The sequence below is a fragment of the Diabrotica undecimpunctata genome, chromosome 1 (assembly GCF_040954645.1).
Source record: "Diabrotica undecimpunctata isolate CICGRU chromosome 1, icDiaUnde3, whole genome shotgun sequence".
NCBI classification, from domain to species: domain Eukaryota; kingdom Metazoa; phylum Arthropoda; class Insecta; order Coleoptera; family Chrysomelidae; genus Diabrotica; species Diabrotica undecimpunctata.
In genome coordinates, this window is record NC_092803.1 from 198,926,225 (window position 1) to 198,952,682 (window position 26,458).

Genomic DNA, 26,458 nt, shown 5'->3' on the forward strand with positions numbered 1-26,458 from the left:
GGGAGGCTAGGTATAGTTTCTCCAGTTGCGATACTGCATCATCGATTCTGTCAGCAAAAAGGACAATATCGTCAGCAAACCTCAAATGACTAAGCATTTCTCCATTGACATTAATTCCTTTTTCACTCAGATTTGCGTTCTTAAACATATGCTCTAATAATGTTGTAAACAATTTTGGCGAAATTGTGTCTCCCTGTCGCACTCCCCGTTTTATTTTAAATACGTTGGTCTTTTTATTTGTCAGTTTCACACTTGCTGTCCCATTTTGATAGATGTATTTTATCATGTTTATATAGCGATTATCTATACGGCACTCTGTTAAGGCTTTTAACATCTTTTGATGACTTATTGTGTCGAAAGCTTTTTCGTAGTCAACAAATATCATGACTAATGGCTTGTTATATTCAACACTCTTTTCTATTAAGTTCTTAATTACTTGTAAATTATCATTCGTGCCATATTCTGCTCTAAAACCTGCTTGCTCTCTTGGCTGATAGAAATCCAACTTACTTCCTAGCCTGTTGGTAATAACTCTTGTAAATAGCTTATATACTTGTGACAACAAGCTAATGGGGCTGTAGTTTCTAAGGTCGCTGATATCTCCCTTCTTATGAAGTAAGATGATTTCCGCGTTGTTCCACTGCGTCGGTGTTATCGCTTCGCACAGACATTTATTGAAGAGTTTAGCAAGTGCCAGTAAGAGCTTATTTCCTCCTAGTTTTAGGCTTTCGGTTAGTACCCTGTCTTCACCTGGGGATTTATTGTTCTTCATCACCCGAAGTGAATTTTTAGTTTGGTCAACAGTTATGTTCGGCATTAATTCTGAGCCTTGATTCTCTATCTTTGGTAAGGGGCGTCTTTCATCGGATTCACTTGTTTCATCTAGAGTGAATTTCACTTTCTTCTTTATTTTCAGAGTATATATTAAATAATGCCTGACAATATGCAACCCTGTCTAACTCCTTTTTCAACTGTGAAGATCTAGGACACTTCATTTTCTAATCGTACTGTTGCTTTTTTTTTGTATAAGCCTTTAAGGCATCCGTAAAAGTAACAAGTACAAAGTTAAATTTTTTGAAAAAGTTAAAGGTAAAATTAAATTCAGTGATAAGTGATAGCAGTTATAAGTACTCACATAATAGTATCCGACCTCGTAAATAAAAATTGTTCCAAGGTATTCAGATATACCTCTACATTTCTTTCTAATAATATTCTCCGTTGCGAGGACTTTTGTTTCATCGACGTATAAAGACTCCAGTATATTTTGACAGGAACTTTTACATAAACAAGTTCGTAATATTTTTAAATTATTTCTTGCAACCATAATTCATTATTGTGTATATACTGGGTAACTGTCTATTTTAAAATAACTTGTGGTATTTTTTATATGCCTCTTTTATATTTAATTAGTTACTCTTTTCATAGATTGTTTGATTTTTGCAATTTATGCTGTCATCAAAATTTGTATTTATTTCTTTAGTAGAAACATTTTTTTAATATTCAGTTATATTTTATTTTTAAATTTTATTTATCCATGAGCTTCCTCTGAGTATTGATTTTGCATTTCTGTGATTGAATGACTTAAAACCCTGAGATTATTTACCAATTTGAACTAGCCCAAAAATTTATATATCTATAGAGCGAATTTATATATTTTCTATATTTCTATTATTTATAATTTCATTTATACCGTCGATGGTGACGTGGTTTGGGTGGAGGTAGGCGTATGGGTTAGCGTGGGGATTGACACGGGGATTGGCGTGGATGTTGCCGAGAACATTTCTGACAGTAGGATTTTGGTTGACGGGTGGAGCAGATGGTATTTTCTTTATGAGAGGTCTCCAAGTCGAAGGTAACCGTATGCCGTCATCTCTTTAATTAAGACAATTTGGCCTTTTTTCAATTTCTATGGCTTCTCGGATAATTCTTGGTTTATAGTAGCGGATGGGGGCTATGGTTCTGGAGTTTTTAAAATAAAATTTATGCCTGTATTAAGATTGTGTTTACCTGACCTAGAGCTGAAATGGAGTCGGAATTGCGAACAGAAATGGAATGTTCATAAATTGTATTTTGGATTCTACGATTTGTTTGCCCTATATAGGATCGGGAGCAGTCTGCACAAGGAATTCCGTAAACTCCGTGTTGTTAATTTGAAATGTTGTCTTTGATTGATCGGACAAGGGATTAAGGTTTTTTGTTGGGAGGCTAATATTGTCTTGATTTAAGAATTTTGTCGATTTTGTCAGCAACACCTTTAATGTAAGGAACAAAAGCTTTTGTATGATGAGGGTCTGAGTCTTTGGGTTGATATTGAGTGGGAGATTATTGTGACTTTTGCGGTAACCGTAAGGCATACTGATCTGAAAATAAGGATATTAATGACTGAATTAATTTGTGAAGGTGGATGATGACAGTTGGCATGCAAGTAACGCTTGGTATGGGTGAGTTTTCGATAAACAGAGTGATGGAAACCTTGGGATTATTTTTTCTTTATGATAACGTCGAGAAACGGTAGGAATGAATCAGTTTCCACCTCCACCGTGAACTGGATATTACATACTATGTATACCATTCAGATGGGTTTGAAAAAAAACCAAAGCATCCCTGCCATGGGGCCAAATGACGAATGCATCATCAACATATCGTAGCCAACATGTGGGTTTGAGCATTGATGTGGATAGTGCTCGGGTCTCGAAGCCTTTCATACAGATTTTGGCAATTACTGGACATAGTTAGGAGCAAATTAAGGCACCATTTATTTGTCTGTAGAATTGATTTTGGAAGATGAAATAAGTGTTGGACATACAATGTTTAATGAGAGATAAGTGGTCTTGCTGGATACTGTATTTATTTTTCACAATGTTTAGTGAAAGTTTTCGTCTTTCTAGGAATGTTTGTAAAAAGTGAAATGATATCGAAACTGTCTAGAATGTCTCACGGTGAGATAGGGTATTGTTTAAGAAGTTCTATGAAATAAAAAGAATTTTTGACGAAGGAGGAAACACTTTGGGCGAGAAGTTGTACTTGGCCAATCATTGTGTAGGGCATTTGTATGCACTGACAATGGGACGTAGAGGAGTTTCGGGTTTGTGAATTTTGGGTAGGTATACGGCCTATATATATATGTACATATATGGCATATCTAATTTGCATTTTAGTGTCGGCTAATGTCATGTCCTAAAATTATTGGGCCTACAAAAATCAACTGCAATCAATTGCATAATCTCATTATTCTATCAGAATATTTCTCGTCCTAGCACATGGAGAAACGTGTCGGGACTACCAAGCCGCACGACGGTCCTAAAACTGACAAAAGACCATGTGTCTGAAGCAGGCTATTGATCAGATGACTACTCGGTACAACAATTAACTTATTTTTACCCATTAATATTTATCAGTTTATCTATTGAAACCGATTGAAAAAGAAGAATATTTTGAATTATCAAAAAATGTCACTTTGAAGTTTATTGTTATATCAGGCAGCTCGCTTCAAAATAAGAAAAATGACGAAACTGACACACTGACATCAATTTCTTAAAATGTTTGCAAATTCCTACCAAAGCGGCTTCATTTCAATATTCTACAGCGTAGGAAGTAATCCACTTGCATTATGGGACAAGCAGGTAAAATACTCACACTTATCTACTTATAGACATTTCTTTTCTATCTATAGCTTTATATCGTTAATATTCATCATGCGAAAATGTTAACGGAATAAAATACGTATTCTTCATTTGTATCTATTTAAGAAAAATGCGATAAGGGACTTCGGTAAACGGGGAACAGGTTAGTATTGGCCTAAATGTTAAACGTAAATAGTAATATGTAGTAATAAGAACAATAATAAATGTTATAGGTATAGATATAAACTATAATTTAAAAAAGTGAAATGTGGACTATATTGTTACAAAAAAAATTTTATTGTTCATTAATATTAACAGAAGATAACAGCGGAATACAACAGAACAAGAATTGTTTGAATTGTTTTTTCAGCTAGTACTAGTTTGTTCCCTAGTGATAGTAGTTTGTGAACCATTACTAGTTAAAAAAAAAAGATTTCCAACGGCGATTGAAACAGTACTTTGACCCTTTATTAAATGAAGAATTTCATAAAATATCAGTTGTGCTAATGGAAACAGTAACAGCAAAGTTCACCAAAATAACAAACCAGAAAGCTGTTCAAGCACTTAAACAGTAGTAAAACAGTTGTACCAGATGATATTCCTGAAGAAGTGTAGAGAGCTTTAATAGAAACCAAATAAGTTGGCTTATTAATAGGTTTATTTAATAGATTTATGGAAGTGGGAAAGATCTTGTGAAAACTTGTTCACAAAACAAGAGATATGCAGTGTGACCCATTTAGATTGGCAACACCTCTATAAAATTTGAAGTTGTTAACCATTTTTAACCAATTTTTTTTAATGTCATGTAATAACAGATCTATTGCGGGACAAAATATGAAATATTTAATTAAATTTTCAGGGCATTCTACGATACTTTTTCTTCGTCGAAAATAAAGAATTTGTATTAGCGATTTTTTTTTAATGTCTACCCCACTTGATTTAGAGTGGCTTCAAATAGCTATGACAAAAATTTCATTAAGATATATTTATTAATAACAAACTTATGACAACTTAAAATTTTAAAACTTACTAAGAAAAAAACACTCTGTATTAACGTTAAAAAAAACACTCTGTATTAACAGAAACATGGAAACATAATTTTAGTTGCCTCTACCAATCCATCATCTAATTGGATACATTTGTCGTAGCGTTTACGAATATTTCTAATTACATTTCTTAGTTGTTGGGGAGAAATTTCTGCACATGCCTGTCGAATTCTTGCACGAAGTTCGTTAACGTCTTTTGCACGGGTTTGGTAAACTTTTTGTTTGATAACTCCCCAGAGAAAGAAGTCTAAAATTGTGAGATCTGGAGATCTGATTGGCCAATCTATCAACGGACTACCCCGGCCTATCCAACGGTTCGGAAAATTTTCATTTAGTCATTGCTTCACGGTTCTAGCGTAATGAACAGAACACTCATCTAACTGGATATACAAATTTAATCGTTCATTAATTGGGAGCTTATAAATAGCATCCCACAAGTCGGTGTTTGAAAATTCTAAAAAGTTCTGTGGGTTCAAGTTTGTTTCAAAAAAAAAATGACCAATAGTTCGCTTGTTCAGTATACCACACCAGACATTGATTTTTTGAGAATACTGGCTTTTACAGTTTATTACCCAATGGGGATTATCTGCTGTCCAATAGCGACAATTCTGTGATGATACTACTCCATTTGTAGTGAAAGTGGCTTCGTCGGTAAACAACGCGTTTTTTAGAAAATTTATATTGTTTAAATATTCCCCTTGGGCCCATAAACAATATTCTAAACGTTTTGCTTCGTCACCTTCTTGTAATGTGTGTAAGAATTTTGGTTTGAAAGGTTTAATATTATTTATCTTAAGACATCGCCGAATACTCTCTCGAGGCACATTCAAATATAAACTGGCATTCCTTAAATTGGCATTAGGGTTATTTCTGAAATGATCTAAAATGATTTGATCATTTCCTCTTCTTCTTTGTAACGGGTTATTTTTTAAAATTAGTTTTGATACTACACCATATTCATTAATATTCTATTTATTTTGCTTGCTGTACCGCAGCTAATATTAGGACGATCCACATGTCTGTCATTACATATTGTACAAACTTCCCTGGCACTTCTATCGTTATCTCCCAAAAGACGTATAATTTCAATTTTTTCTCTCAAACTTAATCTTGCAGCCATGACACAAAATATTATTAAAAGAATTTGAAGTAAATATTGTTACAGATATTATGCATAAAAGTAGAAAGGGTCTCACTTAAGCCCACTTTTTGTCCCCAGATCTAGGGAAAAACTGTTCCGGTCTTATGGAGAATAGGGCAAATTTCCCCAGCCCCGTATCTCAAATTTCCCCAGCCCCGTATCTCAAATTTTCCCAGATTCCGACCACAACCTCGGCAGTTTTTAATCAAAGTATTATTTATTAAATAAAAAATTTCTACCATGTGTAGGACTCGAACCCGCGACCCATACGTTCATGCGTTCATGATTAGGCGCTCAGACTACTAGACCAAACGGTCATTTGAATTAGGTAGGCGTCAATAGGTATAAAAAAAAAGTACTTATTTATAAAGATGTAACGGTCATTTGCCGTGCATATACTAACCGCAGAGGATAATGCAAAAGCGAATAGCTTGGTGATATGAATATTGCAATTATATTTTTAAACTTGTGTGTTAAATATAAAAAGCCGCAAACATAAAGTACGATAAAGAGAAACTATTTTTAACAAAAACAGTTTTTAGTTGTAAATAATTATGTTTTGAATCGAGTATCTAAAATATGAAAAAAATTACGAATGTATTTAGCAGAAAAACACGTGAAATTGATAAAGAGAAACTATTTTTAGCAAGTTGGTTTTTAGTTGTAAATAATTATGTTTTGAATCGAGTATCTAAAATATGAAAAAAATACAAATGGATTTATAAATTATAGTTAAATATCAGTGCTACAGAAAACCGAAAAAGTTCTGTGATCTTGTAAGCGTAGGTGATGATAACAAATAGTTCATAATAACTCAATGTACAATATGTTGTGGTCGGAATCTGGGAAAATTTGAGATACGGGGCTGGGGAAATTTGAGATACGGGGCTGGGGAAATTTGCCCTATTCTCCATAAGACCGGAACAGTTTTTCCCTAGATCTGGGGACAAAAAGTGGGCTTAAGTGAGACCCTTTCTACTCATAAATTTATGCTAGCACTGAAGTTTGTATGACACAAATAATGTCAAACAGTAATATCGTTGTCATGGCAACTGAGATTTAAGTTGTAGCATGTAAAGTTAATAATAATGTAAATGCGTTACTTGCATTAAATTTTTATGCTATTTTAAACATTTTTTTGTCTAGTAGTGGTTTATTATTAAAATTATTTGAAAAATAATTAGTTTTATGGTTATCTGTTGATACAGGGTGTTCTTTTTTGATTCGTACCTTAGTGAGTTCTAAAATTTTAAGTTGACATAAGTTTGTTATTAATAAATATATTTTAATGAAATTTTTGTCATAGCTATTTAAAGCCACTCTAAATCCAATGGCGTAGAAATTTTTTTAATAAAAAAATCGCTAATACAAATTCTCCATTTTCGACGAAGAAAAAGTATCGTAACTGCTCTGAAAATTTAACTTAATATTTCATATTTTTGTCCCGCAATAGACCTTTTATTACATGACATTAAAAAAAAATTTGGTTAAAATCGGTTAACAACTTCAAATTTTATAGAGGTGTTTCCAATCTAAATGGGTCACACTGTATAACAATGCACATATTAGGGAGACATAACTACTTAGTCACATCATGAAAAAATGAAGTACCTAATTGATAGAGGGATACGTGAAAAAGCCAAAATATCCGACAATCAAATTGATTTTATGCAAACCAGATCAACAACAGATGCAATTTTCATTAAAAGGCAGCTGATGGAAAAACAAAGGAACAACAAAACAAACGCTCATAGAGCTCCCGGTGTATGTGAAAATTGTGAGAGTCATGTATGAGGGAGTAACAACTACTGCTAAGGCAGGTGTGGGAGAGACTAATAAATTTCATGTGAAAGCAGGATTGCGCTGGAACTCAGCGCTTACTACTTAATTGTTCAAATTAGTGTTGGATCAGATAACAAGATAACTATAGAATAACATTCTTCTTCTTCTTTCAGTACCTTGTCTGTTTATGGTACGTTGGCGATTATATTGCTAATAATAACTTTGTTTACGGCAGCTCAAAACAGATTAGTGGATGTCTTTTGATGCCATTCTCGGAAATTTCGGTACCAGGATGCCCTTTTCGGCCTGGACAACTTCTTCAGACTATTTTGCCTTGTATTAAATTTGATTCAGACACACCTGTGACCATTCAGCCACGTGAATGGGACGTGATTTTACCGGGTACAGTGAACGTGAATGGGAAGTGATTCCAGCGGCGACGTAAAAATATTCTTATGGGAAACAGAACGGCACAATTTTACCCTTCGCCACCAGCTAGCGGCAGTGCTGACAACGTTTTCTATACATACCCTATAGAAAGATTTCTCGCCGACGATATTTTTATTTTCACTGACGTACTTGTCTCCATCGTCCATTAACTCCTTGCATAGAGTAAAGACTTCCCCTTCCACCCTTCTTCCAAGTTTATGGGACTCACAAGCGTTTATGTCTAGTCTATATTCCCATTTCCGGTTGTTCTTCATCTAAGATCAAAGCAATTATCAACAGGATAATTCAATATAATATCAATCAAATATTTTTCTTGGAATTCTAAAAACAAAACAAAAGAACAAAATTCTAATACCGATTTCAGCGAACATTTCTCTAATTTAGCCTACTTTGAACTAATGAAGTGTTTAATTTTTTTAATACTATTTAATTTATTTATTTATATTACCGATAAGGAAGAGGGTAACACGAATGGATGATCCCCGAGTGGATCATCACTTGTTCTATCGATCTACATGTGATAAAACATTTTTATTAATTTTTTTTTTAATATACGTTTAAAATCTCGACATTTTATTTTATTGCTTAGGTAAAGAACGGACATATCAGACGAATTATGGACGATGATGTGAAGTCGTTAGTTTTGGAAATATCTGGAACAAACGTAGCGACCACTTATATAACATGCCCCATAAAACCACGAGCTTCACTTGGAATTAGATTACCTTTTCTTATTATGATTATAAAGAATATGAAAAAGTACTTTACATTTGAAATCCAAATATTAGGTAAGAAAGTGTATCATTATAAGAGGTTTGTAATCCAGAAAAATCTAATTATAATATATTATAATATTGTTCTGAAGCTAGTTTCTTGTGGCATTTTAAAGTTATTACTATTTAAATGGGAATAAGCCACAATTAAAGGTTAAACTACGTTTATTGACGTTTCAATTTTCACTTCAGAAATCGTTCTCAAAATACAAACATTAGTAAATTCATTTACGAAACAGAGTCCTTCTGGGAAGCTTCTAGAATAGCTTTTTCGATAATAGACAAATTACAAGGGAATTTCATCGAAAGGTCGAATTACGGTTTATTGTTTTATTTACCAAATCCAAAAAAAGGTAATCTCTTTGAGTCCATACAAAGTACATAAATAGCCAGGGTTGTACAGTTTTTCGTGTTGGAAAAATTATTAGGCAAAATTTCTTCTCATCTTCTTAGATTCTTCGAAACCTTCCATTTCTTTTATGTTCTACAGTATCTGGTCCGTAATTTCTGTTTCTATTTTAATAGGAGATCTAGTCTCTTTAGTTTTCCTTCTGTAGAAAATATTATTTTCTCCTTTCAGCTGTTGTTCTAAGCTTGTCTCATGTATTTTATATTTAATTTCGTTTTTGCTATTCACGTATTAGTAAATTGTGAAAATCCTCGCCAGAAGCTTTTCAGACGCCTTCTGTGAATATATCAGCTAATAATGAGATAATGGAGAGTCCGTAGCTAATTCCAAATTTTGTTATGATTATCTGATACATTCAGTTTTGTTTTTGTTGTCAATGTATTACCTTTCTCTAGTTTGGTTCTTATCCAGGTTTACCCATACGGCTCACACTCCCTCTAAGGGGAAAATTTACTTATCTCAGATACCTACGGTATCAAATTCCATGTTATCGAGTCCTAGGTATGCTGGAGTATCTCCCAAAAATTTTCGCGGAATGCAGTACAGTTTTCTGCATGGTCTTGTAGAGATGTTTATTCAGACCTAGCTTTTTTATGTATTCTAGGAGGTTCTTCGGAATGACTCCATTAGTAGAGAGAATAATGGGTATTGTCTGAGTACTTTCCATTTTCTACTGTCTTTGTATTTGAATTTCCAGATCCATGTACTTGGAGATCTTTTCGTTCTGTTTAAAACGAAGATTATTGTTGTTGGGTATCGCCACACCAATTAATGTTGTTTGTCTCTTTAGTTTATTCTCTAATCTCTTGTCTCTAACTAGTATGAGATCTGGTCTATTATGTGCCACTGTTTGGTCTGTGAACACAGTGCGGTCCCAGTATAGCGTGTAGTTATCATTTTTAAGTATACTTTCAGGAACGTATTGATAATATGGGAGATAATATTGTTTGGAGAAGTCCTAAAGTTTGATGGCTATCTCTTGATGAAGGATCTTTCCTGCTGAGTCGTGCCGGTCCTTATATGCAGTTGCAGCAAATGCTTGGCAGCCCCCGGTAAGGTGTTGGATGGTTTCTTGAGCTTGACATCCATATCGGCATTTGTCATTTTGGACCTGAGGGTCTTTGACGATATATTCCAGGTTATTTTTGGTTGATATAACCTGATCCTGAATGACGAGTAATGAACCTTCTGTTTCAGGGAGCAACTTTCCTGATGTCAGCCAATAGTTCGACATGGTCTTGACTGACCTCATTAGGATGTCGCCCGTGAAGAGGTTTACCCATCCAGGTCCTCATTTTTTCGTCAGTAAGATGGTTTATGCGCATTTCTGGTTAACTCAGTTTGATCGGTGTTGTATCATCTACTGCACAAATCGCGTGATGTAGAGTAGATGCCTCAGCCTGCACCTGAAAATAAGTTCTTAAATTCTGTTTTTCTAATTGCTCGCTTATATCCATAAGTCCTCGTCGTCCTAAATACCGCGGTAATGTCGTTCTTTCTACTGCACTCCGAGGATGGTATTTTTGTGCATTTGTGAGGTGTGTTCGTACTTTTCGCTAAAGAGTTTGTATATCCGTTTTAGTCCACTTAATAATCCCAAATGAGTAGCTAAGCGAGGAAAATGCGTAGGTGTTTAATGCCTTAAACAAATTTTTACCATTAAGATGTGAGCGGAGTAGCTGTTTTACCCTTCGTAAGAACTCTGATGTTAATTCGATTTTCATTTGTTTACGATCAATTTTCCGAGCTTGCTTTGCTCCTAGATATTTATACATGTCATTTTTCGACATTGTAATGTAAGCTAATAGTGCAAAGTTGGTATGGTATGATAGGAAGCAATAACCTCTGTGCTTAGGTGTGAAATATTTGTGAGATTATAAATTGGGGATTTGAGCTCATGTGAGCGCAGTCTACAACAGTCAATCGTAAGTAGTTACCTAACGAACATCATATTGTGTAATTACCAGTAGCTGTCAATAAAACAACACTTTTACTCCACTGTAGATCGACAAGATCGACAAGAAGCGGACAAAGGAGCATTTACAAACCGATTCGAACCTCAAATATACGTTCGAAACTTTCCATTGGTCTATCGAATCCTCCGGGCTGAACCTTTCCCTTGACTATATTTAGCACACGACATTTGTCTAACCCAAGTGCATACTGATTATTATATATTATTGTTATATTATTATTTTTATTATCTTTTCTGTTCTTATTATTTTTGAGGTATTTTCCAGTGACATATTAGTGAATATGCTGGTAATGTGAATTTGTCATTAATAAACAAGAAACTTCACACGATTGAAGAAGGAAACAAAACACCAAAATAACCTCTTTAAAATTTTCAGAACCTCTTTCATTCTGAATTATGTCAGAACCTCTTTAAAAGAGTACGTTACTAATCGTGAAACTGATCCATACTGCCACATTTTTAAATACTATTGAAAAAACAATAAAAAACGTTATTTTGGAACTTGCTATTTTTGTTTGGAATAAGCCACAATGTTACTTTAAAATGAAGTTTTTTCGGCGTTTCAATTTTGGAATTTATTGTATATTTTAAACTTTTATTTTAGATGATAAAGATATGCGTAGAAGATTTAGAATATCAAATTTTCAATCGTCCACCAAAGTGAGACCGTTCTGTACAACGATGCCAATGGGACTCAGTTCTGGCTGGAATCAAGTTCAATTTAATTTAGCTGATTTTACGAAGCGAGCTTATGGTAAGCATCTAAATCAGTGGTGCCACCTTCCTAGGGTGCGCGAGTCTAATATGAGTGGAAAGAGCAGCTGCCACGCGAAACATTTTATTCGAATACAAACAAAAAGAGCAAGTCAGTATTGGTCAAATAGACATTGAAAAAAATTAACAACTAGAGCTTGTATAAGTACTGAAATATGTAGTCAATGACTCTCCTAGAGCACCTCCTTTACGTGATTTCATTCTATAAAAGTCACAAATTAATAAAACATAATACAAAAGATCAAGTAATTATCTACAAAAGAAATCAATTAGGGGGAGGGGGGGCAAAACGGGGTAGTGTGGCAAAACGGGGTACCCCTCTTATTTTCCAAACCACTAGTGCAATTGAGCTACATCTCCAGGAATTTCGTGTTCACGTGGTACGACATCACCTGATGCCGCCGTTTGGCTGTACAGCGCGCCAAAGTCGATGAATTCGTTGAATAGTGAGGATTGATAGTGGTATTGCAATATTTACATATTTCGTTTACAAAAGTAAGTAGACTGGAACTATATTCACTCAATAGCTATTTATTTCATATCATTGTCTAAGGTGTGAACTTATAATTTTGTTAGTATTATTACGTTTCAAGTGTTATTAAATTTATTATTGCACTATAATCACAAATATGCAGCTGGGGCAAAACGGGGTAGGGCAAAATGGGGTACTACCCCATTTTGCCCCATGAATTGATATGTTTGGTGTTTGATTATTCTAATTACATTTTATTTTTCTTCAGATAATAATGGTAAGAAATTATAAAAGAAAAACAGATCGACAACAAAGTTGGAGTGAACAACAGATGCACGAGGCAGTGCAACTATAATAGTTATAGATGGTTTCATGGGATATAAGAAAGCGGCTGAGCAATTTAATATACCCCAAACAACATTAGAGCGCTACGTTAAAAAAAAGCGAAACAATTCCGAATACAAAATTCAGAAAACGCTTGGACGTTATAAATGTATCTTTTCAATAGAACAAGAAGCAGAACTAGCAATTTATTTGACCACCGTGGAAGCTCAACTATTTGGTCTGACCATGAATGAATTAAGAGAACTTGCTTTTGATTTAGCAGAACGCAACAATATTGTTCATCCGTTTAAAAATTCAAAAGCAGGTTTAGACTGGGTAAAAGGATTCTTGAATAGGCATCCTAATCTTAGCTTACGAAAGCCAGAAGCTACCTCGTCAGCTAGAGCAATGGGGTTTAATAAAGTCGCAGTAAAACAATTTTTCGACCTTCTTTCAAATATTTTGGATACCCATCAGTTAACAGGGGATAGAATATATAACTGCGACGAAACGGGCTTAACAGTAAATCCTAAAGGTCATTCTAAAGTAATTTCCAAGAAAGGACGTCGTCAGGTCGGAATTTTAACTTCAGCTGAACGAGGTCAAATTGTTACCGCTGAAATTTGTTTCTCCGCTAGCGGGACATATGTTCCCCCCATGTTAATTTTCCCCAGAAAACGCATGCAGCAAGAATTCCAGACTGGACTTCCATCGGGTGCGTTTGCTGAGGTTCAGGAGACTGGGTGGATGACCAAGGAACTGTTTGTTGTTTGGTTTCAAAGATTTATTTCTTTTACCGGAGCCAAAAAAGAGAAACCAATTCTGCTTGTTTTAGATGGACACTCCACCCATACCAAGAGCTTGGAATTAATTGATCTTGCACGAGATAATGGGGTAATTTTGTTGTGTTTTCCGCCCCATTGTTCTCACCGACTTCAACCACTAGACGTGGCATTTATGAAACCGTTAAGTAAGTACTACGAGGACGAAGTACGTAAATGGTTGAGATGTAATCCTGGAAAAGTCGTTACCTTGTTTCAGATAGCTTCGTTATTTGGGGCCACTTTTATACAGGCTGCAGCGATGAGCACAGCTATAAATGGTTTTCGAAAAACTGGAATCTGGCCATGTGACATGAATGTTTTTAAAGATGAAGATTTCTTACCTTCTGCAACGACAAACATTGAACTTTCTCTCAATGATACAAGGGAGATGCAAGTCCAGAGTACTACAGCTTTCAAAGATTCTGCCCAGTCACCTCCAGGCCAGCAACATCTAACTTCCATCCATCTAACTTCGTCCCAACCATCCATGATTGTACAAAATATTTTCAGTCCATCGACGAAAATCAAAGGCAAGGAAAAGCAGATCAAACCGTAAAAAGAAATCTGCTTAAAAATAAAAAAGGCACTGTTAAACCAGCCAAACAACAAAAAACATCATCTGTTCAGAAAAAAATGCCAATTCCTACTCCTGCTTCATCTGATAGTGAAGAAGAGGCTGCAGAAGATGAGTGTCTATACTGCCATGACTTCTCTGAAGAAGGGTGGATTCGTTGCCGATCATGCTCCAAATGGGCACATAATTCGTGTGCAGGAGTTGATGAAGATGACGATGATGCTACACACTTATGCGCTCTATGCGAAAATAATTAAAGATACATATGTATTTTATTGTTCAATACTTATGAATACAAAAATAAAGATATTTTTTACCTTCTGACTTTAGCTTTTAGGAGGTACCCTGTTCTGCCCCATAGGTGGGGCAAAATGGGGCAAATGACACATGCGTCAAAATATTAGTATACATCAGAAACGTCAAAACTACTATGTCACGCAATATTATTTTTTTACTTATTATTTCATAGAGATTACGCTTACAGCTTGAAACAAATAATTTTTAATACCGTGTATGAAATATGTAAGTTCAAATCTTACGTACCCCATTTTGCCCACCTTTCCCCTACATGAACACGAATATCAACCGACAAATAAAAGAAAATGCCAAACTCTAATATTATTATAGGTTCAATTTTACTGAAAATGCATTTCTTTTCTTATTTCTTCCATTTGTTTTATTTTTTTTTTACCTTCCCTTGTCTCTTTCGATAGCAGATTCAAAACGTTGTCCTGAGATTACCTTTTTGTTGGAGATCTTATTTATTTTTCTTTTCTGAAGATTTCAACTTTTTTTTCTCATCTGTGGTGTAGCAGCCGTTAACCATTTATTTGTCTGTACTTCCCTAGCCAGTTATTTGAATTGTGTAAAGAGTAAACCCCACCTCGACAGTTCAGAAGGATTAAACTTATACATAAATAATATATGGTTTAAACTAGTAAAAAACTACAATTGTTATTTACTGGAAAAAGCATCAAAAATAAAATAATTATAAATGTCTAAATATTCTTGTATGCATAACTGGTTGCATACCATTAGGACAGTGGGCCTCTTGCTTCTTGAAAAAAATAAATACAATATTAAGAACAACTAATTACACTTTAATCACATTGTTTTTTCTTTCTGTTCTCTATGTATTAGAGTTAAAACATACCATCAAAATATGTCACGAAATAAACTAAGTTTTACTATCCTGACCAAAATTTTTAGAATGTATTGTCCAATATTATATTTTAAATTTGTGTTTTTAATGTTGAGTGTTAAAGTTTATTTTAAATAATCTCAACGGCTAGTAAGTTGCACTGACGAATTGTGATACATTACAGTGTCTTGAAAAAGGAATAAAACCATTCCGAAAGCTCGACAAAAAGTCAAAAGAGTGTTTCTCTAACATCTCGGCCAACCTTCTGACTGCAGCTCTAATAAACTTGTGGTTTTGTTTATATCGACAGTCACTAATATTCTGTATTTCTTATATATATATATATATATATATATATATATATATATATATATATATATATATATATATATTGTTATGCTATGAAAAATTGAAAATAATATTGGTTTGCTTTTAATATATTTCAAAATACAAAATAAAAGATATTTCGAAGAAATGAAAGTCCATTATCCTGGATTACCTGTAGTAAACAAAATTTAAAGATATGCATAAATTATTTTCTTTATAAAATATGTTCGAGTGACGTGAGTGAGCTTAAGTGAAGCCATAAACAATGCGAGTGAGTGAGCTTAGTGAAATAGTGAACAATGCGAGCGGGTTTTCCAAATAGAATTGTACGTCGATATACAGTGAATAAGACAAGGAGATTGAAAAAGTGGGATAGGTATGTAGGAATGAGAGTTTAGCTAGATTTTTGAGGAAAAAAAGATAATCAGTTGTTTTTCCAAGGGTTCAAGGCGAACAGTCGTTGTTCTCTGGTGGTTCTCCAGTGGTAGTAAGCAGTAGAAGTGAATATTTGTGAGTTTTCGTGGAGTAAGTGTATCTGACGGAAGCTGATCCAGTAAAATATTGTAAGTTATATTTTTCTACTTATATTCCAAGAGTCACTGTTCAGGCCGGAACGAGAGATTCAGTTTATCGAGAGCAGAAGAGGCTAGCATCATTTGAACGATACGTGCATTTGAAGGAGATCATTAAAGACGATAGGCTCGCAATAATTTGTTGTAAGATTGCTGATTACCTAGGGGACTACTAAGAATAGATAGTGTAGGCTACAAGGAACAAGGATTTGGACAACTCATCATCAGAGAGATAGTTTTACCATTCGTCAGTTTTTCTTTATTAACAACACATTTTTTAACAATTGCTTTAGAAAAGAGAGGAATATTTTGATCAGGAGATTTAGAACAACAATTTTGATTTGAAATTTTAATTTATATTGTATATACCATTAATTTTTGAAGGTTCACGTACGTAGAACAAAATTTTGATAATCATTATATGAGATATTTTTTATTGAAGATATTTGAGTGTGAACTTTATTTCAATATATAATGTTGTATCATATATTTTTTTATTATTCCGGTATTCTTTGGACCTTACCTATCATATGTAAAGCATAGATATTGAAGCACGAGTATAACCCTGAGATAAGAAAATTAAATAGTGTGATAGAATCATAATTGCATCATTTAAATAAGTTTAATTAATTAATTAATTGGCTAATTAATTGCTTGGCGCACCTCAGACTTTTAATATCACATTAATATATATATATATATATATATATATATATATATATATATATATATATATATATATATATATATATATATATATATATATATATATAGAAATGTTTACATTTCTTTAAATTGGTAAAAACTTTAACTCATTAAAATTATAATCGATTATCTTCTTTAGGAACAACATACATGGAAACAATGAGGGTCCAGATACATGCAAACGTTTGCATTAGACGTGTATATTTCACCGACACCCTTTACACAGATGACGAGTTACCAGCTGAATTTAAGTTGTTTGGCCCCATACAAAAGAAGAAAGAAGAAAAGAAGCCGTCTAAAGAACAACGTAAGTTTACTAAAACACTTTTTAAATACATACCCTTAATCCAAATCTTATTTGGATTTAATCCAAGGTATATCTGTTACTTGGGATTTACTAAGTACAAGTTTTCGGTGGGTAAAAACATTCTTTTGAAGGTAAAAATCATTTTACTACCAGAGGCTTAACAACACTTGATTCAATGACATTTTATACGAAACTACTTTTATTATTATTTAGAGAGTTAATTAAAATACATTAAATTGTTGTACTATTTATATTTGTCTTCTTCCTCTTCATGTGCCTTGTCCGTTCCGAACGTTGGCAATCAACATGGCTATTCTGACTTTCTTTGCGGCAGATCTGAATAGTTCAGCAGATGACAATCCGAACCATTGCCGCAAGTTTTGGAGCCACGAGTGTCTTCTCCTCCCTGGACCCCTTCTGCTGTCTATTTGCCCTTGGACGATCAGTTGTAGTACTCTATATTTATTATGTCTCATAACGTGACCCAAGTATTCCAACTTTCTTTTCTTTATACTTATTCCTACCTCTCTCTCTTTACCTATCCGGCGTAGTACCTCTTCGTTGGTCACGTGCTCAGTCCAGGATATACGTAATATACGTCGGTAAGCCCACATTTCGAAGGCCTCTACTTTTTTCATCAATGTTGCGGTCATTGTCCACGCCTCCATTCCATATAACAAAACCGGGAATACATAACATTTCAGAAGTCGAATTTTGAGAGGTAGGGTGAGGCTTTTAGAGGTGAAAATTTGCTTCATGCTAGTGAACGATGCTCTTGCCTTTTCTACTCTTATACGTATTTCCTTCGCTTGATCCCAATTTGAGTTAACTGTTGTTCCCAAGTAGATGTACGAATCCACGTGTTCAATTCTTTCATCGCCAATATCAGTTGCTGTGGTGGTTGTTGGGTTTTGCTTACTAACATCCATTTGGTTTTTGTGATATTTAGTCTGAGTCCGTATTGTGCACTTGTTTTTTGTATCTTACTCATTAGGCAACTCAGTTCCTTCATGCTACTTGCTAGAATCACAGTGTCATCAGCATACCTTATGTTATTAATTATTTGTCCATTTATCTTTATGCCTTCTGTGCTTTCCTCCAGCGCTGTCTTAAATACTTCTTCTGAGTATATATTAAAGAGAATAGGAGACAAGATACAGCCCTGTCGTACCCCTTTCTTGATCTCAATTTTATTGGTAAATGTAGATCCTACTTTCACTTTAGCTGTTTGGCCCCAATAGAGACTCGCTATTGTTCGAATGTCTCTGTAGTCGTATATTTGTCTAAATAAGCACTATTATAGCACTAATATAGCACATATTAATTTACAGATAGAAACATTTTAATGAAAATTAATAAATGTACACTCCCATTTTTCATAATTTTTTTTTCTTAAAGAAGTAAGTTTACTTCAGCTGTTAGTAACAATTTAAGAAAATTATAGATGTTTTAACCTCAAATATTTATTTTAAACAGTTGATACAAACTATGTAATATAAATATGTTTTAGTAGTCAAACACGAAGATGAAAAAGCTGCAGAAGAAATACCGCCCCCGCCTTCTCCTGTAGACGTAACGGGTACAGAGGAACATATAGAAGAAGCACCATTGGAACCAGCACACGAAGAAAAAGTGGCTGTACCAGAAGAAGAAGATACTGAAAAAGTGAGAGTGTCACATGAAGAAATCGAAACACCAGGAGAACCTCATTTAGAGGACGAAGTAGCTCCAGAAGGTAATCATTACCAAATATTCAGTTTGTATACTTAATTTTATAGTTAGCACTTTATAATCGATAAGGAATTACACCAAAAAATCTCTCCCTACACTAAAGTGAGCTATTAAAAGAATGACAACTATATTACAAGCAAAAGTTGAATTGTTCTCTGAACAGTGGCGTCCCCTAGCAAAATAATTCACATTAACTTTAAAAATTAATATTACGTAATTTATTAAGAATAGAGTAGTTAAATATTTCACTTAATTTATGCTTATTTTAGAAAAGAAAAAATCAGAAGATATTACAGCAGAAGAAACTACACAAGAAGTTACAGAAGAAACTAAAGACGAACTTGAATTTCACGAACTACCAGAATCTGAAGCACCACCAGAGGGAGGCGAGGAAGAACCAACCGTCGATGTGGAGGGTACAGAAGTTACTAAAGAAGTTGTGGAAACCGCAGAAAAGCCTGAGGATGAAGGCGCTGTTCCTACTGCCGAAGGTGAAGCACCTCCTCCACCGGTTGAAGGTGAAGAAACTCGTACCGATGTTACAGAAGCTCAGACCGAAGTCGTGGAAAGTCATGTCGAAACGGAAGTAGTCACTACTGAAGGTAAACGTTTTGATCAATAGTTTAAATAATTGAGACGGAAGAAGGGCCCATAGACCTATAGGCTCTTATTCTAGCCACCGCTTTAATTATAAAGAGGATGAGTATTTAGATTTTTTTATATAAAGAGCTGGTTGCAAAGGGCAGTTTAAATTATACAGTCTAGAGGCATAATTGTACTAGTATGTCGGTGCTTTAATTTCATTTCCCTAGGCAAATTTTGCCAAGTATTTATTCAGATTTTCCTTTGAGTACCTACTAAGACGTTAAAATCACCTGTGATTATTGTGATTTAGTTTTTACTTACAGAAGACTTTACATTTTCAAAGTATTCTTTCCAACGAATATTTCTTAGATTTGTATTTTATCTAAAAAATTTTGAATAAAATCCTTTATAAAAAGGTATATAAAAAACCCAGTTGGGCTATGTTGAATTGACAAAACGTTTTCGGAATAAGTATTCCATCATCAGTGTCCTAAAATAGTATTTAACCACTTAATTAAAAAGAACATGAAATAATTTAAGTTTTGACTAAGGTTAATGTAAAATGTGGTTAATACTTACTAGTTAATACATGGATGTAGCCACTAAATATGTGGGTAAAAACCCTTTAAAAATTATTAAATGAAATTTAGTTTACATTATGTCTAATTTACAGTTAAGATGTTAAAGTTACCGTTGGATTGGTAACATGGCGACATATGACTCTACATTAAGTTGTAAGTCCTGAGACGGTATGTCTACGAGGACTTTATCAAAGCAACTGATTGAAATGACAATCTTGGCAGGTTATGACGGAAGTTATGACAGAGCAGTCAGTGTAACTGTATATGCCTATTTAAGACAGAAGCCAACGTTGTTTAAAATTGTGAAAGTTGAAATAAAATAAAATTATAACAGTATCAACCATCAATGTTATTGTTGTAAATTATGTATGTGAAATGAAATTGTGATGAGAAAATTATGTGATTATAGTTAGGCAACCAACTATACAGTGTCAAGTGGTGTGATGAAAAGATTCTAATATAAGGCCTTTTATGTTTTAATAACATTTGGTACCTGGAAAATGGAAACTAGACACAGGTGGAAAGTTGGGTTCTTGAAAAAGTATAGGAATTGATATATTTAATATGTGAGGATGTTATTCAATGAATGAAATAAAACTATTATGATATAAAGTTCATGTAAAAATTGACTTATAACTCAATTATATTAGGCCCTGTATGTCAAAAAAACAACATTTGGTACCTGGAAAATGTAAAACTTCTTGAGTTGCAAGTTCATGAATATAAATATCTGATTGGATGTTGACAAACTTAGTGAAGTAGTTATATTTTGTGTGTTGACAAGTATATGAAATGGACAAAGTTTGATGGTTGAAAGTGGTTTTGTAATATATTGGTCGTAAAGTACTCAACTTATAACTTGAGAAAAGGCCCTATCTGTTATAAAGCAACACTAGGTACATAGGAAAATAAAAGATTAAGTTATAAGTTGGTAAGTTGAATGAACTATTGGTCTATATTGACTTTAATAGTAAAATGAAATAGTTGTAGGTGGCTCTGTTAAATTTGAGTAAAGAGAATGAAAATTAAGGTGTTTTTGAGAAAATTGTGATAAACGGATAGACTACGAAAGGCTGAGGTCCCCAGAGAACCGAAGCCAAACCCTGAGGGAATTGTGTAGAGAAGTAAAATAAGAATTTAATAATATGGAATGGGTGGTGGATGAAGGATGATCTGATCTGAATTTGGAAGTGTCGAAATAGAAGCGTGGAAAGTATTGGTTATAGTGATTAAGACATGAAGTTTGGATTGAAAAGAAAAGAGTGGGATTGTAAGATGTATTGGAAGAAAGGTTTTTAGAGTGAACTAAGGGAGATGAGTATTAGGTGAACTAATAATGAATATGGATTTTAATTGTAGAAGTAAATTGGGGATGTGGGTTAGGAGAATAGTTGGCGATGGAGAGGGAGAAAATCTCGATTGAATGAAACATGACGATTAAAGCAATTTGGGCTTTTTTGTTTTTCTTTAATAATTTCAAGATCTTCGTATAAATCTAATTTGAGGAAATTTTTTTGGGAGATATTGTGGATAAGTGAAACGTCTTCTGGGATATTGAGGGTGTGGTTGTGTTCTTTGAGATGTTGAGAGAAAGTGGAAGTATTTTCTCTTTTTATGTGCTCTAGAGAGCGTGAAGAAAGAGATCTGCATGTTCTACCTATGTAGGTGGCATTGCAATCTGAACATTTAAGTCTATATACTCCACTCCGGTTCATATAATTGATAGGATCTTTGGAATTAGAAATGTGTTGTCCCAAGTTGTTGGGTACTTTGAAAGAAACATGGGTGTTTTCAACCGAACGTTGGATGAGATTTCGAATATCTCCAGAAAGACTTTCATGATAGAAAGGGAGTGAAACATAGTTGGGTTTGGTGGTAAGGTCTCTGGGGAACGCAGTCTCCCGCAGGGTCTTAAGGCGTTTTTTGTGGATGAGTTTGTTGATGATGTTGTGATCATATCCGTTGTTGACTGCTATTTGTCTGAGTATATTTAGTTCTTTTTTGTAGTTTGAATCTGACAGTGGAATGCTTTCTAGGCGATGGATGTAACTATGAAAAGCTGCGTATTTATGTGACATGGGATTGTTGGATGAAAATGGAATTACGTGGTCAGTCTGTGTGGGTTTCCTATAGATACTGAAGTCGAAGTGGTTCATATACTTGTCAACACACAAAATATAACTACTTCACTCAGTTTGTCAACATCCAATCAGATATTTATATTCATGAACTTGCAACTCAAGAAGTTTTACATTTTCCAGGTACCAAACGTTGTTTTTTTGACATACAGGGCCTAATATAATTGAGTTATAAGTCAATTTTTACATGAACTTTATATCATAATAGTTTTATTTCATTCATTGAATAACATCCTCACATATTAAATATATCAATTCCTATACTTTTTCAAGAACCCAACTTTCCACCTGTGTCTAGTTTCCATTTTCCAGGTACCAAATGTTATTAAAACATAAAGGGCCTTATATTAGAATCTTTTCATCACACCACTTGACACTGTATAGTTGGTTGCCTAACTATAATCACATAATTTTCTCACCACAATTTCATTTCACATACATAATTTACAACAATAACATTGATGGTTGATACTGTTATAATTTTATTTTATTTCAACTTTCACAATTTTAAACAACGTTGGCTTCTGTCTTAAATAGACATATACAGTTACACTGACTGCTCTGTCATAACTTCCGTCATAACCTGCCAAGATTGTCATTTCAATCAGTTGCTTTGATAAAGTCCTCGTAGACATACCGTCTCAGGACTTACAACTTAATGTAGAGTCATATGTCGCCATGTTACCAATCCAACGGTAACTTTAACATCTTAACTGTAAATTAGACATAATGTAAACTAAATTTCATTTAATAATTTTTAAAGGGTTTTTACCCACATATTTAGTGGCTACATCCATGTATTAACTAGTAAGTATTAACCACATTTTACATTAACCTTAGTCAAAACTTAAATTATTTCATGTTCTTTTTAATTAAGCGGTTAAATACTATTTTAGGACACTGATGATGGAATACTTATTCCGAAAACGTTTTGTCAATTCAACATAGCCCAACTGGGTTTTTTATATACCTTTTTATAAAGGATTTTATTCAAATTTTTTTAATATATGGTATACAGCCAAATACAGGAACTTTGTTTCCTTGTGGATTGTATTTTATCTGTTACCAGAGTGCCATCTTCCTGTGGTATGGCTGAGCATAAACTACATAATAGGTAGATAAACAAAATATGCTCTACTGTATTGTTTTGTTAAAGGGTCAATATAATTATTAAAAATTTGTACCTCATCATTTCAGGAGGAGAAACTGTTACCGAAGTGATGACAGAAGTCACTACAGAAATGGGCGATACCACTGACGAACTTGCTACAACAGATGAACCTCCTTCTGACGTAGAAAATCTAGACTAGATATTGTTAAAGTTGTTTAAGAAATATTTGTGTCCAATGAAATAAAGGTTTATTATAATTATTTTTAATTACTATTTAAAGAATCGCCCAAAGAAAATATCATCACCAAATAAAAAAATTTTTTTTATATTTAACTGCTTAAAAAATATATGGCAACAGTTCTTAATGCGTTCATATATTTTTTAGTAAAACTCATACTCAAATACAACCAATTTCTCATCCAAGATACATATTTTGTATTAGAGTTTGTATTAGTTTGGGAGAGCACAATCTTGTGGCAACATATTAGCGGTAATTAAAGTTCAAAGACTTAGATGTTTGGGCCATGTGCAGAGAATGATTCCATATAGAATTCCCAGAATGGTACTACCTAGTGCATTCGCAGGCAAAAGGCGAAGAGGAAGACCGAGGTCAAGATGGAGCAACGAAGTTAAAGAAGATATGAGAAGATCATATCAAAAAGTTTTCCACTATGGAATCTCATTATTGCCATTATTATAAGACTCAAAAAGATTTTACTTAGATACAAAATTGAATATTTCTACCATGTTCTATCTTTATCAATCAATATTCATGGTAAACAATAAAACTTGTCTCAAAGAATCGTACTACCGAAAAGTATTTAATAATCATTTTAATTTATCCTTTCATACACCAAAGATATATCAGTGTGTGACATGTACTATGAAAAAGCAAATCCTGCAGACAAGCACACGCTACAGCAGAACTACGGTTGCCACATACAATTAAAGAACTGGGCAAGAGATGAAAAAAATTCTGATTAAATTGCCGCTGCGTTAAATGACTCAACCATACACGCCTGTAATTTTGACCTGTACGTTCCAACAGATACGGCAAATCCGGTTCTGTTTTATAAAAAGAAACTTGCTACTTATAATTTTACGATTTTCAATACTGGAAATAATACTGGTAAATGTTTCATGTGGACTGAGATTGAGGATGGACGTAGGCCCTCAGAAGTAGCGTATTGCTTGTTTCACCATCTTAAGAGCCTCCCCCAAACATTTAAAAGTGTTACGACTATTCAGTGACACTTGCGGTGGTCAAAACAAAAATCAATTTGTTGCTGCCATATTTCTGTATGCTGTTCAGGCTTTACCTACTAAAGTAATCGATCAAAAAAGTTTTATCTCTGGTCACAGTCAAATGGAATGTGACTCAATACTTTCTACTAATTTGTCTACTACCGCTGGTGCTTCACTGAATTTTTCTTTGAGTGTATCATTAAGTATTTTCTCTATCTCTGCCTGTACTGCTAGATCTTTAAGTTTTTCGAGGCTAGGTTTTATCTTCTCTCTGTGTTTGATTTTCTTTAGTTTAATCGAGATTTTACCGATAACAAGATTGTGGACGGAACCGATGTCCGTCCCAGGATATGTTTTTTAACTGCCCTGATTCCATTTCTATAATGCTCGTCAATTAATATAATAACCAATTTGGTTTCTTATTATGTGGTTTTGATTATCTCCAGGTGCTGTCCATGTATATAATCTTCTTTTTGGTAGTTTAAAATTGGACCAGTATTTCTCCTCTATCATTTCTTTGGCCCAAACCAAAGTTTGCCTGTCTAGATGCATGCCACTTAACTTCACTGACTCCGAGAATGTTGACTCCTATTCTTTTCATTTCTCTTACGGTGTTATGAGATTTTCCTGTCATAAAGAGAGATTTTGCATTCCAGGTTCCAATTGTCAATGTGTCATTTTTGTTTTCCACTTTCGGGTGGTTCCTAGCATTTAACGTGGAGATTCTTAGCACCCCTTGGCCATTTAAGGACCACGGCCAGGCCTTGCCACGGACTATGGGCCTTTTGTTTTCCATAACTTGCCGTAGTCATAATATCTTAAGAATATTTAGTGTATTGGTTTCTCCTTGCCTTACACACCGCAGTATTACAACCGATTAAACCAATATCTGATTGTCGCCTATAAGTGTGATTCCAAGCCTATTAAGAAGTCATTCTTCTCTAGCCTTGAGTTAGTAATAACATAACTACTGCCCTATACTAAAAAATTTTCGCAAATTTTGAATAAGCAAATTGAATTTTTTAAGAACTATTCAATTAATCGTTTTCAAATTTTTATCATATAGTGTCCACTTAAAAATCCCCTTTTGGCGCAAAATTGAAAGTTGTAAATTCATTTATGCAAAACGTATCAATTTATTCCATTTTAAAATGTTTTCCTCCGTTTTTAGAGTGTATTAATAAATAAATACACCAAAAAACTTTCACCACAGTTCACTTTAAAGGTTTTTCAATAAACTAACTGATTCCTTCTTCAGTTTTTTTAATAAAATATACCTAATGGTTTTAGGTCAAACTGGCAACAGGTATATGTTCTCAAAAAATTTAAAGTGTGTAAATTTTTTTATTAAAATCAGCTGAGTACTTTCGGCATGTAACATGCCAACTTCAGGAACAATATTTTAAGAGAAATTATCACAGATTTTACAGATTATTATAGATTAAATTGAAAATGCCTAGGTTGTCAAGCTGTTAAAGTTTGACCCAGTATAGAAGAAATAAAATGAAAAAAAAACAAGAAGTTTTTTGAGAACATACATCTGTTGCCAGTTTGACCTATATTTTAGAAGTGTGTACCTCTCATACAGTCTTTTCCAATTTATTACCTTATGGTTTTACCTTACAGACAAAAATTCTAGAAATCAGCCATTTGTCAATTCAATTGTTAATAAATAAAAGAAAATTTGGATGAATTTGCATAATTTTTGTTATTATATCCATAAAAACCTAAAAAAAAATTAAACTATACTGTATTCATTTTACAAATTCCCAATCGTCAATAGAACCACGTGTAAGCCAAACAGGGTCGTACTGATGTACGACCTATGTATCATATGATTTTTAAAAA

At 33.8% G+C, this 26,458-nt stretch overlaps 1 protein-coding gene across 2 annotated transcripts; it reads left to right on the forward strand.

The window, feature by feature from the left end:
• The first annotated feature begins 3,466 nt into the window (after nucleotides 1–3,466).
• On the forward strand, nucleotides 3,467–23,625 carry LOC140442049 (uncharacterized). Of its 2 annotated transcripts, none has more exons than XM_072533107.1 (7): nucleotides 3,467–3,623; nucleotides 8,632–8,830; nucleotides 11,804–11,953; nucleotides 17,052–17,219; nucleotides 18,730–18,954; nucleotides 19,220–19,552; nucleotides 23,452–23,625. In XM_072533107.1, exons 1-7 carry the CDS (start codon nucleotides 3,540–3,542, stop codon nucleotides 23,562–23,564), a joined length of 1,272 nt encoding a protein of 423 aa, XP_072389208.1. In that variant the 5' UTR covers nucleotides 3,467–3,539; the 3' UTR covers nucleotides 23,565–23,625. The 2 variants fall into 2 exon arrangements, with proteins under 2 accessions (XP_072389208.1, XP_072389216.1); XM_072533115.1 differs by having other exon boundaries at nucleotides 18,733–18,954.
• The last annotated feature ends 2,833 nt before the right edge of the window (nucleotides 23,626–26,458 follow it).